Source organism: Otolemur garnettii, unplaced genomic scaffold (assembly GCF_000181295.1).
Source record: "Otolemur garnettii isolate 467f Iridium unplaced genomic scaffold, OtoGar3 scaffold00060, whole genome shotgun sequence".
Lineage (NCBI taxonomy): Eukaryota > Metazoa > Chordata > Mammalia > Primates > Galagidae > Otolemur > Otolemur garnettii.
The window spans coordinates 7,227,588-7,242,945 of record NW_003852455.1 but is presented as its reverse complement, the minus strand read 5'-3'; the positions used below and the strand labels follow the sequence as shown (position 1 = coordinate 7,242,945).

The window sequence follows — 15,358 nt, the reverse complement described above, 5'->3', positions numbered from 1 at the left end:
TGGAAAACACTGTTCTAGAAAAGTACAACTAATATGTATGACAAAAGGCAAGAGAGTGGTTGCCTAAGGCCAGTGGTGAGAGAAGATGGATTGCAAAGTGATCTGAGCGAAGATCTGGGGTAACAGAAATGTCAGAGGTTGTGGTGGAGGCCACATGTGATGTATAATAATGTGCCAAACTGCTCAAACTGGACACTCAGAATTGGTGAATTTCATCATATGTAAATTACACTTCAACAGGGTTTATTCTAAAAAGTCAAGTATTTTATGTAAATAATTCCTAATCAGTGGCAAACTTATTATTAGATGATTTTTTGTAAAGATGTGGGACATATTATTCATCCCCTGGAAAATATTTGCCAGTTGCTGCCAAAGTTAAGTAAGAATTAGCTAGCAAGCCTGCCCTCAAATTGTTCACCATCCAGCATCTGAGATGAAACTTATTCAAAAGTGGCTAGAATCAGGAAGAAGGTGGCAGGTCCCCTTACATAAACAAGTACAGAAATATTAACTTAGGACATTAATGATAGGGGAACCTTCTTTCATTTGGTGAGATGAGGGAGATTTGCTGGTCTTGGAAGAATGTGAAAAATGTATGTACAGATGGGGTTTTAAAACATTCTGGGGAGGACTAAATAGGATCCAAGGCAGAGAGTAATCCCCGAAGCAGGAAGCCTAGAGAAGAGAACACAGAAAAAAAAGCAGCTGCAAAATAATTTTCATGGGTCTCAGCGATCAGGGTTTGGACTAAGATTATCTGAGTTTGGCAGCCTGTACCTTCTTGGTTATTAGGAGCTGAGAAGATGAACACCTTCCTTTCCTTTATATTACATCCGGTGTTCCAGGCCCTAAGTTCCGCTCCTTCCCAAAGTACTTTCTCCTTCCTTTCAAACAAATCAAAAATCTTCACAAACATCATTCAAACAAGCAGGTCATGGTCAGAAAGGCAATCACCTTTTCCTAGGTTTCCGTCTACCTTATTATATGATAATCTCTGCCTAAAAGACTAAAAGTTCTGGAAAAAGAGCTAACTTGCACACCAAAAAATAATAATAATTCATGGATTTTTATAGTAAGCTGGGGTCTCTGGGGGAAGAGGGATGCAACATGAACACGAAGCAGTTAGGTAGGGATGGTATTATTGTCACCTATTTTCTTTGGTTATAGCTCTCAGTGTACTGTGGAATAATGGAGAGTTTGTCTCTTTTCCCATGGTTAAGGTAACTGTCTTCATTTATTTCCATAACTCAAAAGGAAACAGTATTTTTATAATTATTTACACAAAAGTTGTTGCCATTTAATATCTTTCCCTCTTAGCTGAGTGAATTTAGGATTTTTAGAATGACTTTTGAAGTCAGGGCATACAGTAGAAATGTTTTTAAAAAATAAGTTAGGCAGCTCAGCGCCTATGCCTCAAGTGGTTAAGGCACCAGCCACAGACACCTAAGGTGGTGGGTTCGAATCCAGCCCAGGCCCACCAAACAACAATGATGGCTGCAACTAAAAAATAGCCGGGCACTGTGGCGGGCGCCTATAGTCCCAGCTACTTGGGAGGCAGAGGCAGGACACTCGCTTGAGCCCAGGAGTTGGAGGTTGCTGTGAGCTGTGATGCCACATCACTCTACCCAGGGGGACAGCTTTAGGCTCTGCCTCAAAAAAAAAAAAAAAAAAAAGTTAGGCTATACATTTTTTAAAGTAAAATACACACACACACACACGAAATGTTTGCATATTGATATCTTGGGAGTCTATGGACTTGAAAAGTGATTTAAAGTATTTAGAGGAGTTCTTTCTTAATTTTTAGAATGACTGAATTATAAATATCAGACGTGGAAAGGACCCTAGGGCTTGCTGCTCCAAAGTGTGGTCCAAGGAGCAGCAGCAAGGACAGAACTTGGTAACATATTGGAAACACATGGTTTCAGGCCTCACCCCGCCCTACTGAACCAGAATGGGCATTAACAAGATTTTCAGGTAACTCACAGGCACATTAAATTTGGGAAGCTCTGCGCTAGAAATCATTATTTCACTTCCCATTTTATAAATGGGAATAGCAGTGCCCTGTGTGAAGGAATCACTTGACCATGATCACAGGAAATTGATTATTTTCAATTTAAGAACTTTATATTTAGGTCATCTGTATTTGTCATTAGCAGGGAAGAGAGCCAAACGCTTTAACTCCCATTAACAAATCTATAATTAATTAGTAAAATGATCTTCCCTTCAAGTCTCACATTTTGTAGAACAAGCTGTTTGATTTGGCTGGGGCTCGGGCCAGCATGTTTGTGAGTTTCACAATTCACAGATGTTAGACACTCGCAGGCTAAGTAAAGGGAGAGAATGTCAAGTTTTAAATAGCTTCTCCCTTCCATTCTGGCTGAAGCAGCAAATGAAATATTTTTTATGAAACACATTTTGAATCATAATTTCTTACAGGGAAATGTCAAATTTCTGTGAAAAGGGCTTTAGATTATCTCTCAACTTTGACATCTGTTGATGTCACCAGTTTGCACGTGTCCTGCGTTTAGGGAGTGAATGGAAGACAGGAACTTGCCATATTAGTGACACTTGGGCACAGAGAATATTTTTTTTTCTTCCTGTTGGAGTCTGTTCTAATTTAGCTTCTGAATCATATTTCATTCAATTTCCAAATCCACAAAACCAGGATAGGTTTACAGCTCATGTTCAGAGAGGAAAGAAATTATTCTATATGTAGACTTTTCCTGATATCATACTAACTCTGAATATATATGTATGAACAATTTATGGTTTCATTCCAAAGGAGGTCAAGTCAAAACAACCCCCCAAATAGCGAAAATATAATAGTGACACAAATAAAAGTGTGGCATACTGATTGAAACAAATTAGAATATTTTCACATGCAGGCAGTTTGAAATAATTTTGTAAGCCTCAAAGTATTTTAAGATGATTTATTATTTCCCATTTTAATATCACTTTAAGAAAATTAATATATCATATATGTGTATGTGTTTGAAGCAGGATATTTAAACAGCTCAGTAAAGGTTATTTTATTTGTGTCAGGGAAAACTTTTAAGGGGTTGTAAATGGGATATCTCTCTCTTTTCGTTGAGAGGAAGAGTTCTAGGTTAAATATAATAAGGAATTTCCCTGTCTTTGCTATTTGAGATTGTGACCACAACAGGCGGTTGGCTGAAAGGGAGACTGAAGGGGGGGGAGTTTGGGGGGAGAGATTAAAAGAAAAGAAACTTTCCTAAGCAGCTCTGCAAAAAATTTGAGCCCCAGTGACCGTTACAGAAGTTCTCAAATCAATTCAGTACCCACATTCAAGAAAGTATTACTTATCTGGAGCAGGGTGGATACTCCTCCGCTCAGTTCTGTGACAAAAGCCCAGGCTGCTGAAATTAAACTCTGATGCCATTCATGCCAGCATCCAATCACGAGCGAGATCAGAAGTTCAGAGATGCCTCCACCTCCAAACTGCCAACAACAAGTGTGGCTGCTATACGTCAAAGACTCTAAAGCTGTGATAGAGGGGGAAAAACAACGTTAGAGAGGATGCCCAGCTGGTAAGAATCAACTGTTGTGATGTTTTAGTCACTTGATGACTCTCATTGGCTAAAATCAAGAAACGCTCCGCCTATTTGCAAATGTGTGTAAAGGGGGGAAGTGTCTAAACTTCTATGTCTGATAGCATTTGACCCTATTGCTTTTAGCCTCCTGGCTTTATATCTATATATACACAGGTATATGTGTATATTTTCTATCATTGTTCTCCATTTGTTGATATCAAAGAGAGTTGAAGGCAATGAATTTTGAAACTTCACGGGGTGCCACCCTACAGTACTGCCCTGACCCTTACATCCAGCGGTGAGTTTAAACATGACATAACTTCTATGGAAACTTGATTGGAGTGCCTTGTGTAATATGAATGTTTCTTCTCTGTACCAAGAGCAGTCCCTCCTTGTTTAGTGATCACAGTGGTATTATTTTGGACTTCTTGGGAACTTAAAATGGTTTGTGAACATATTTCCTAAATTTCTTTTTGAGTTGATGTCTAGATCTACAAAGTGACAAATTTTGAAGGCGATCTTCCCACTTTTTAAAAATTGTCACACCATTTTAAGATGTTTAAAATGTATTATTTGCCTTGCTCAGCACCCACTCACCCAAGAAGAAAGTTCATTGGGCAGGGATGTCTAATAATTTATGGATGACTTTTAAGTCAAAACAAATACCAAACAATTTTAATTTGTACACTAAGAAATAGATAACTAGCCATTGTTATACTAAACAGATTGTGGCTTGTCATTTTGGTTCTAAGTAATATTTTCTTTCTGATATGTTTCATAACAAACCTCGTCTTTTGACAAATTTAACTTTTAAAATCTGCGATTATACAGAATTTTATTTATGTTTATTTGAAGAAGCATTTGCTTCCTAGTGAGAGGGAATATTAGTGAGAGGGCACAATTGTGTTTGTATGTGTTTCAAATTAGACTTTGCTATTTTTAAACTGGTAAATGAAATCTGAACAGTGTTTTTCCACTCATAAAGTTGTGGAGATACTCAAGTCCTATGTTACTGGTGTGATGTTGTTAATTTAACAGCCTGAGATTTTGTGCTTTATAATACGAGAGAGGTCCTTTCGGTGTTGAAAATGGTGCTGTTACAAAGGGTTAACTTGTCACTCACCACCAGTGTCTATTGGCACCTGATACTAGAAGTTGATGCAACCCTCTCTGGGAAGCACTCGGTTCGTGTAGCACTGCCCGGCAGATTGTGAAAGTGTGATTGTTTTTCCCACTAAAATGGTCTGTGACTGTGTAGAACACTGATACGGACTACGTAGAGTGGGTTTCTCTATGTAGAGTGGGTTTCTCTGCCTGTGAGGTTTTTTGGTGGGTTCTGGGAGAAAGCAGTGGAGGAAACATAAGGCAGAACGGCAAAAGGAAGAGTGGAGAGGAAAAGAAAAATATGAGGAAGGAAAAGGAAAGAGGGAGAGGGGAGGGAAGCAAGTTTGGGTTCGCCTAAATGAGAAATGTAAATGGGGATTTGATTCCTGCCTTGCTGTGGGTCATAAACAACATTATTAGCAAAGATGAATGGCTCAGGGGGTAGGTGCTTGGATAACTTAAAAATTGGATTTAGTTAGAGTTGGGAATTGGGTCAATAAAAAAAGCAAAACATCAAAGATTTTCTAGTTCTCCATTTTTTTTTCTCCAATCTCAAAATGATCGATTCCATTAAACGTATTTGGAAATAATGTTTTGAAGAACTTAACTGTGCTGAAACCTTAACCGTGCAGCGCTTCCTTTGAGGGCATCTCTCCTAAAGTAGGTACTTAGATCCACAGGAGTTTTAGAAGGAACTTTCTTCTGTTGACTAGGAACCCACACTTCAATTCTGCAAACCTCTTGCTGCTGACATTTCTAGTGATTGAGGAAGCCTATAAATATAAATAAATAAGAAAACTGCTGTTTATATTGCCCTGACAACCTGTTAGTTCAGGAAGCAATTGCCATCTCCGTTTTTAACATATTGTCAAATTCTTAGCAAAAATAGTATTTTTTGAATAGTTGTGAATTTTCCTAGAATGCCCTGAGCTTTAATCATGGTGACTGCCGCTTTTGGGGAAGGGAGGGAAGCATGTGGAAGAGCTGTGAGGATGGGGTTCAGGATGTTCAGGGAACAATTATTTGCCTGATCATTTTAGGCAAGAATATGTATTTCTGATTTATAAGGAAAATCTAACCAGCAAATCAAGAGAAAGAAAAATATTTGTTACTAAGCATCTACTCTGTGCAAGGTGCTTCATATATAACAATAAATAAGCTATGCTTGTATGTTCACTTAACTCTATAGTATTTGTCTTTAATGTCGTATATATTTTCCTCAAATATTTTAATTGTTTTGTCACGTATTTAAAGGCCTGAATTATTACTATTGTCCCATATATGCTAGTGAATAACTGAATGAATAAGTGAAATATCACTATATGAAATTTACATGATACTGTATATGGTCAAAACAAAGATCAAACCATACTTTTCTTTGGTGCCTAATGAGTGAATGGATTTGAGTTGGTTTTTCTAAGCAGACAACCCTTGTAGTTCTCAGTTTACAAAATCTATTTTAAGAAAGACCAGATTTAATCATTCCATAATCATAGTCATCTACATAGTTAAATTTGTCTTTACTGACCTTGTCTTTAAAAAGGAGTCATGAAAGAGAATTTTTTCAAAAATTAAATACAGGATATCTTGGTATTTTTAACCCCACGCTACCTTAATTTATGGATCTCCTTTTATCAGAGAATACAATAAATGATAGATACCATTATTAGAATTGAATGTTAATACTATTCCAAAAAAGCCAGTTTTAACACATAATTGAAAGTACTACAACAATAATTCTAAGTTAAAATTGGGATTTCATCTTCTGGTTTTTTTCCTTTCTCCTTAAAAAGATTATGCATTTATTTGTGCTCTGCTGTTGATGCTAATTTACTTTAATCTTTGCAAAAAACTTATCCGAAAAAGAAAACAGCCGTTAAAACTATAAAGCTTATTAAATTTTTCTTTTGGTGACATTTACCATTACAAAAGAGAAGAAAAGTTGTATAAAATCACAGGTTTTGTCATTTTGTTACTAACTTAACTTTAATAAAAACATTGAAGCATAAATTGTGTAAGATCAGTAAATAAGTCAATGAGTTAATTCTCATTTTCTCATAAACAGAAACGGAACCCAATGAGTTCTGTTGGTTATTTTAATAAGATTGAAAATGAAAGCATTTTAGAAGCTAAATATGTGTTAATTTATTGTTTGGATTATAGTTTGGATCATTTTGCATTCTTTCCTAGAATTACCACATAGCTTTTAAAACTTATCTTTTGACCAAGTAAATCTAATAAATTGATTTCTTTCAAAGTATCTTTTCACAAAATTAACCAGTTAAAATGACAAAGATAAAGCAAGATTAAATTTTAAAATAATATGGTAACAAAGGGCCAAACATAAGAGAAAAGTAAACGTCGTTCCACTCTGAACCTCGGACAAAATGCTTTGATTATTTTTCACAGTCACTCTCTACTCCAAAGAAACAATGAATTTATAAAATACTATATGGATAAGTAAGAAGTGTTCCTTGTGTGAATTACATATTTGACATCAATTTTATGCTTTACTACCTTAAAGGTCAACTTTATTAACTGTGCTTTCTAAATATATCCCCAAAAGAAGGGTGGTGACAATGAATTTATAGTACACGATTGTTTCATTTGTCAGATAAAAATCACATGAAGGCAGAGGCTACCTGTTAAGTGTCCTCCACTAGTGTCTCCACCACTACGTCTTATCTTTCTCTTTGTTCTGTTCCTCAGGAAGCTGACTTCCAATAATGGCATTAACAGTTTGTTGTCTGGTTTCCTGTTAAGTTCAACCATTGAGAACCGCACACAGAAGAGTGAAATTGGGCTATTAGTTTCTTGCCCGTGGGTTTTCCACCAAAGGCTGCAGGTGGTATCTGAGGCCCAAGTCTCTTGAGTTTGAGCGGCTCATTTGCAGCTATTGTTAATCCCAGAAAGCCACCTCAGACCTCTTACCCTTTCACTAAACTCTCTCCAAGTACCCCCTTGTCTAGCCAGGATCATGGCAACTATAAGCATAATGAATATGCCTGTAGTGTTAATATATATGCATATGAAGACTTCTTAGATGACTGATACAACAATTAATAATGTAATTTAAATTTCTGATGCAAAGGGAAATGTATGTGTCCATACATTTCCACGAGCAAACCAGGTTTTAGCCATCTCCATAATCACTAAGTTTCTCTGACTGAATAAATGAGCCAGCATGCTTCAGTCTGTGTATGTTCTTTTATATTCAGTATTTGAAATGAGGTCAGACAGAAAGCGGGAGGAATTGACTATATTTTTAATTTAAGAAATTAAGTTACAGTTTATCTACAGGATCTAATATAGCTATCAGTTGTCAGCAAGAAAGGTTCTTCAAACACTCATAATTTTCAAATGAGTTTCAAATACCTTTATGACCGAGTGTGGTTAGCCAAAAGTACAACACTGTTATAATCGTGGGCTGCTTCTGAGCTGTAAGCTTATTTACGCGGCAGAATCAGGGAAGTGTGTTGGCAAAGTGCATCTAGGACTTGCCCAAAGACCTGGATGGTAGCCTTCACTGCACCAATAACTGATTATGTGACCTTCATGTCATCATTTAAATCATTTATATCAAAGTCCCTCATAAGCTAACCTCTGATCTGTTCACAACCAAGACTTTCATAATTAAATATAAAACAAACTCAATTCTTGAAATGTAAGTCCTCACTTAACGTGAAATTCTTGGAAACTGAAACTTCAAGCAAAACATTGTGTAGCAAAATTAATTTTACCATAGACTAACCCATATAAGGAAGAGTTCCTGCAACATAATTTTGGTCACAGAAACATCACCAAACTTCTCAATATAGCCCTAAAAGACTTCTAATATAAAATATTGAGATAAATGTTAGCTACACATACTTTTAAGAAAGATTAATAAAAGCAAGTAAGATAATTATCCAACCTTTTTTATTTGAAATTAATATGAGGGAATGAATTTTTAGGTTACATTGTTCTCATTTCCAAGGTAAAGTTCAAGTTGTAGGAGAGCCCCTTACCCTGGGGGCATGTGCTAAATACCCTGGCATTGTGCACATTAGGTGAGATCCCACGAAATGCCCTCCCTTCTCACACCAATCATCTTCTCTCTCCCCTCTCCCTTATCTCATCTTGCTAGAGTATATTTGTGTTTTATCACTCATGTATGTGTTTATATATTGGTTTTGTATTAGTATTGAGTACTTTGGATACTTATTTTCCATTCTTTTGAGATACTTTACTAAGAAGAATGTGTTTCAATTCCATCTAGGTAAACATAAAAGTTGTAAAGTCTCCATCTTTTTATGGTTGAATAGTACTCCATGGTATACATATACCACAATTTGTTAATCCATTCATGGGTTGATGGGCACTTGGGTTGCTTTCATGACTTAGGTATTATGAATTGGGTTGCAATAAACATTCTGATGCAAATGTCTTTGTTCTTTTGAGTAGATAGATACCTAGTAATGGGATTGTGAGATCAAATAGAAGGTCAACTTTTAGTTCTTTGAGAATTCTCCATACTTCTTTCCATAAAGGTTGTATTAGTTTGGGAGGCCACCAGCAGTGTAGAAAAGTTCCCTTCTCTGTCCACATCCTTGCCAGCATCTGCAGATTTGGGACTTTGTGATGTGGGCTAATCTTACTGGAGGTCATGTATCAGAGTGGTTTTGGTTTGCATTTCTCTGATGATTAAAGACAACGAGCATTTTTTCATGTGTTTGTTGGCCATTCATCTGTCATCTTCACAGACATTTCTGTTCCAGTCACTTGCCCACATAGAAATGGGTTGTTTCCTCTTTTCTTATTGTTTAATTTGAGTTTTCCATAGATTCTAGTTATCAGACCTTTGTCAGATTCATAACATGCAAAAATCTTCTTCCATTAGGAAGGCTGTCTCTTTGCTTTGGTTGTGGTCCCCTTAGCTGTGCAGAAGCTTTTTTGCATGATCAAATCTCAGTAATTTATTTTTGATGTTGCTGCAATTGCCAGGGACATCTTCCTCATAAAATATTTTCCCAGGCCAGTATTTTCAAGTGTTTTCCCCATACTGTCTTGTAGCATTTTTAATGTTTCATGTCTTATTTAAATGTTTTATCCAGCAAGAATCAATGATGAGAGGTGTGGGGCCAGTTTCAGTCTTCTACAGGTAGCTAACCAGTTCTCCCAGCACCATTTGTTAAGAAGGAATTCACAAACAGAGACATAGACTGTGGAATAGAATAGAATAATCTGGAGAAGAACTCGGCCACATACTATCATTTGATTATCGATAAACCTAACAAAATATTTACTCAACTTTTGCTGAATCAACGAGTGATGGCAGCTATTGTGGTGTATTAAATCAAGAACAGATGTTTGCAAAATTGAAAATTGTGAGACCCTCCTACCACTATACAGTGAAAACACAGTAACAAATACGGGGGGCCCTCTGAGCACCCTCATACCACATTGTTTATCATGGTATATTAGTATTATGATCGTACACTTGACAGATTTTTATTTTACAGATATGTGTATTCATTCATTTATTCTTTAGTCCACTTATTCTAGGTCAGGGCCTCAACAGAACAGAGCCTGACAGCTCAGGGAACAAGGTGGGAGCCAGTCCAAGACAGGACCCTGCTGCTTTGCAGAGCACAGTCACACATTCTCACACTCACTCATATGGAACAATTTACAAGCACCAGTTAACCCAATATGCAGATCTCTGGAATGTGGGAGGAGGCCGTAGCACCCAGGGGAAACCCATGAGCACCCAGAGAGAGCATGCAAACTCCACACAATGTCCCAAGCTGGAAGCTCACTTCTTTTTCTCATCAGTGTTACAAGGAAATGTCTTTGAATAAAATGGCCTTTTTCAAAAATCTGCCTATGGTACAAATCTGTTATTGCATGTATAGCATGGCAGAAGACAAGTATATTTTTACCCAGCAACAGTTCTGTCCTCATGTAGGCAGACCTTGAGTTACATTTTGCTCTATATGAACTTTAAAAACACAGATCACTGTGGGTCTCAATATCATCTTGCTCATCTCTCTCAATTCTTGTACTTTAGAATTGAGAAATTGAAACCCGGAGAGAGTAAATGCGTTGCCCAAGATGGCACAGCAAGATAGTAGCAGAACCAGGATGAGAATTCAAGTGTCTTGACGACTAGTTCAATGCTGTGTCTACCACAAAACATAGAATTTTATTAGATTTGTATAAAATGTTAAGAGTAAGCGACGTCTTTCCAGTGCGTTATGTATCCATAGGCTCCCAAAATAGTCATATCCTAACCCTGCAAGCTGTGACTGTGTCATGTCACATGGCAAAGGAGGTTTAAGTTGCAAATGGAATTAAGGCTACTACTCAGCTGACTTGAAAATGGAGAGATGAAGTTAGGTTATCCAGAGAGGCACAATGTCATCACAGAAGTCCTTAAAAGAGGAAGTGGGAGGTAGAAGAAGAGTCAAAATGATTGGAAGTGAAAAAAAGATTTGCCAGGCTTTGAAGACAGAAGAGGGTCATGAACCCAGCAAGATGGGCAGCCTCTGAAGCTGGAAAAGGCAAAGGAACGGATTTTTCCCTGCAGCCTCCAAAGGAACACAACCCTGCCAACACCTTGATTTCATCTCACTAGAACCATAATATCATAATGAGTGTTCATTTAAACCACTAAGTTTTGTGCTCATTTAAGCCACTTGTGATGGCAGCATAGGAAACTAGTCCACCAAGGAAGGATTTTTTATCCCCTATTGTAAACATAGAAACTAATACTCTGTTTTGCTTTGATGTATGTGTCTGTTTAAATAAACAGTTCCTGGCTCGGCACCTGTGGCTTAAGTGGCTGGGGCACCAGCCACATACACCTAGGGTGGCGGGTTCGAATCCAGCCCAGGCCCACCAAACAACAATGATGGCTGCAACCAAAAAAATGGCCAAGCATTGTGGCGGGCGCCTGTGGTCCCAGCTACTTGGGAAGCTGAGGCAGGAGACTTGCTTGAGCCCAGGAGTTGGAGGTTGCTGTGAGCTGTGATGTCATAGCACTCTACCCAGGGGGATAGCTTGAGGCTCTATCTCAAAAAAATAAATAAATAAATAAATAAACAGTTCCATGATTTATTATGTTTTTATGGTGCCAAGAGGAAAAGGTAGAAAATATAAGTGAAACCCAGTCCTGGACCTCAGGGAATCCACAGTAGAGCGACGACACGTATAGCATTAGCACGAGGTGAAGGAAGAGAAGCAGGACGCTAGAGAAGCTGACCCGGGCTGCATGTGCAGCCCCCACCTCGCGGCTGCAGATTGAAATCGTGATCTTTGTTCCCCCTTTCTATTAAAGGGTCCCAGACTGTTTTCAATGAGGTAATATTAGATTCTTAAATGATAACGCTAAAATTTTAAAGCCCAAATTTAGATTCAGGAAGCACAGAAATGAATCTACATGCTCAGCTCTCAATGGAGAGCGTTTGGGTGGAGCCTTGCAGTGCCTCTGTACACACCAAAAAGCAATTTTGATTCATGTAGTTATCAGACCACACTTGGAGAAATAGCTTTAGACTGCTTGGTGCTATAAGGTTCCCAGTTAATTTAAAGTTTGAGATTATATTGACCTCCCTCTGAGAAATTGGGAATAAGGGGAAGGAATGTAAAATCAGCATTTTAAGGGAGCATTTATCAGGTGACTTTAAATTCATTTGTTTGCACTCTCAAATTTGAAAAGCGCTACCTATAGTGAAGCAAATTTAGGCCCAATGCTCCCTGTAGAAGCTTATTCAAAGGTAATCAGAGATAATGGACCACAGGGACACAGGCCTTCCCAAAAGGAAACTTCATGTTCTCACTTCACTCAAAAGCCAAATGGATTAAAGTGGCAATTTTCAATCTCTGATTCAGGCCAAGAGAGCCAAATTTCTGATTAGCTATTTTGAAGCTCAAATTTGTTCTGACAGTTTCTAATTCCTTTAAAGAACTCACCAAGGAATAGTCCTCAAGCAACAAGTGATGGATGGATAGAGCACTATAATTACGATCAAAGTCCGAAGACTCCATCTATGTAATTACGCACTTCCCAAACTTTGAAAGTCACTTTGTTCCATTGAAAATAGGATGAGAAATGGGCATGGCTGACGTGTACTTATCGGTTAGTCAAGGCTGTGGAAATGACAGTTATTAACATTTCTGTTTTACCTTAAGCCATAATATTGGAGGGATAACACGGAGGGAAGAAGTGTCACTCCACTCCGGTTTTTACTGTTTGCCTCCGGTCCTCCACTGTCTGACTTTGGTCTTGTGTATTAGAATCTTTGAGGTTGAGAATGGAATCATGAAGCATCGACGAATAAATGTAAGGGCTCAAAATCTCTTGCCACTTTCAAAGTTCCAGTTCCTTTTTCTTTTGTCTCAAATGAGCAAACTTAATCTGTCAACTTGAACAGTGAACCGTTGTTCTTAAATTCCATTAACTCGGGCAGCCCTCTCCTAATTGAGGGCAAACCAGCATTATCGTAATGTTCAAACTGAGAAAACCTTTTGAGTCAAGGAATACAAAATGAAACCTTGTATGATAATTCCATTAGCTACCTGGTTACCCAGAGTCGATTATTAGTATAAGGTTTTTTCCCACAGTGATGACATAAATTGGAATAACTATTTGAATACACACAAATTGATGATAGGAGAATATGAGACTCTTCCTGTTTGAGTTGAGTATGATATTCTTAAGATTGTTGGTTGCATCTAACTTAACTCCCTATCGTATCCTGACATTTCAGTTAGGTGATCAATTTCTAGAACTTCATTAAAAATACCAAACTTAACCATTTTATTTAAAAGTCATCATTAGCTTGTCTCTTTTTCTTTTTATTCCAATTTTATGCTTGAGTTTAATAGTGTCATTTGCTTATCTACACAAATCACTAGCGCTCTCAATAAGGAAATTCATTTCCTTCCAACCTGCCCAGGTCATTGCAACTGCCTCCAAATAAAAAGCGTGTGTCTGCTTCCATTTTATGATTTTCCTTTAACAATTTTGTTATCTCAAGTAATGAATAAAAACTTTATGCTTGACAGGATTTTTCAAAATACAGTAGGGGCAATCAAAGACGTCTAGTAAAAATGAGGGTTGTTTTTTTTTTCCTCCAGCATCTTAATTGATACGATCTGAGAAATCTCTGCACCCACGTTAAGGTCTCTTTTAGTGCCCTGTAGAGGCTGATATGGTTTTCACTGAGATTTCTTTACTAAAATGTGAAATATTAATGAATGATGTATCTTCCAGTGAGAACTGCTGCAGGTGCAGGCCATCGTGGTGTGGCAGTCACACTGACACACTTTCTTCAGCCTCAGGGTGAATCTTGTCTTCCTGTTGAACAAAAAGCCTCCAGCGACAGCCTGGGAAGGTGCTACTGGACCTTCTGCCTGGGTTGCAAGGACCCAGTTTTCCTCCTATAGAAGCTTCATAGACACCTTTAACTCTATGTCTCAAAGCCTTCAAAGCAGTAAACTAGAGGCTTGCTGTTTCCTTAGCCTTTCGACCTCCCTTCTTTCTCTCCTTTGAGGAAACGCTGCGTTTCTTTGTTTCTTGTTAATGCAAGGGTATACCTCAAAAAGCTAAAAATAGCAGAGTATTTTTTAAAAACCACTTCAAGCCTTGCTTTGAAAAAGTAAAATTGAGCCATTTTTGTAAGCTAAAGTAAGAAACTGTGACAACATAGCAAAAGTAAAAACGTAAATAAAACTGACAACATATATGCCTTTGGGGTGTTGTAGGAAGTTGGTTTTTTAGTATCTAGCATATCTGAATTGTTAAGCATGTTATTAAAAAGGTTTGTAAATCAGCTAATATTAAAATTGACCAATATTCTCGTGGAGGGGGCATTGTCAACTCTGGAGTTTAGTTTGTAGTTTGAACACTGCAATGCTGTTCCATAGACTTGACAAATATTTACTAAGATATGAGAAGACGTTGAAAACGCCAATGTTAGTTGTTTGTATTCACTGTGGCAAGTCTGGTTGTAGAATTATCTGAATGAAATGCGAGGTAAAGGAAGATCCTTGATGCTCAGGTAGAAATGTAAATGTAAGAGCAGGTATATTTCACTCACAGGTGAAATACATTCCGATAAAACTGTTTGTGGTCCCAGCTACTATGGAGGCTGAAGCAGAAGGATTGCTTGAACCTAGAAGTTTTAGACTACAGCGAGCTATGACACCACTGCACTCCAGCCAGGGCAAAAAAGCAAGACCTTTTCTCAAACAAATGAACAAACAAAAACCCTATTTGTGACTGGCTATTACTACCTCAACAAAGAAAAATATAGTTATACGGTTGTTCTCCATGTCTTCCTGCAAGTCTATCCAATTTTTATATGCAGAAGTTATAGTTTCAATGATTTATACATTTCATAATGTATATAATAATTACTTCCCAGCTGTCGTGTATTTTTACATTTATTATATAAGTCACTGCATCAGGATCTTATATCAACATAGCTTAATACACTTACTATTTCCCTTATCTTTGTACATTGGTTATGATTTTTAATCATAAATTTAACATATTAAATTTAATTTTAAGTATATTTAGTTGTGACTATTACACAATCATCTTTTTTTTTTTTTTTTGTATAGTTCAATGGGACAAATATTTAAGGAAAGCAAACTAACACCCTTGCAGTCTACATAAGGTGCCAGGTAATTTACCAGCATTATCTTATATAATACAA

At 37.4% G+C, this 15,358-nt stretch overlaps 1 protein-coding gene across 4 annotated transcripts in view; it reads left to right on the top strand.

The window, feature by feature from the left end:
- Positions 1-3,698: 3,698 nt before the first annotated feature.
- The window catches only part of TP63 (tumor protein p63), a 229,967-nt gene continuing 218,307 nt past the window's right edge, over positions 3,699-15,358 (top strand). For 2 of the 4 annotated variants that reach the window (XM_012806940.2, XM_003792705.3), the window contains exon 1: positions 3,788-3,849. In XM_012806940.2, the coding sequence (XP_012662394.2) occupies positions 3,788-3,849 (62 nt within the window). Of the gene's footprint in view, positions 3,850-15,358 lie in introns of all 4 variants that reach the window. The other 2 variants (XM_012806941.1, XM_012806938.2) reach the window with 2 other exon arrangements.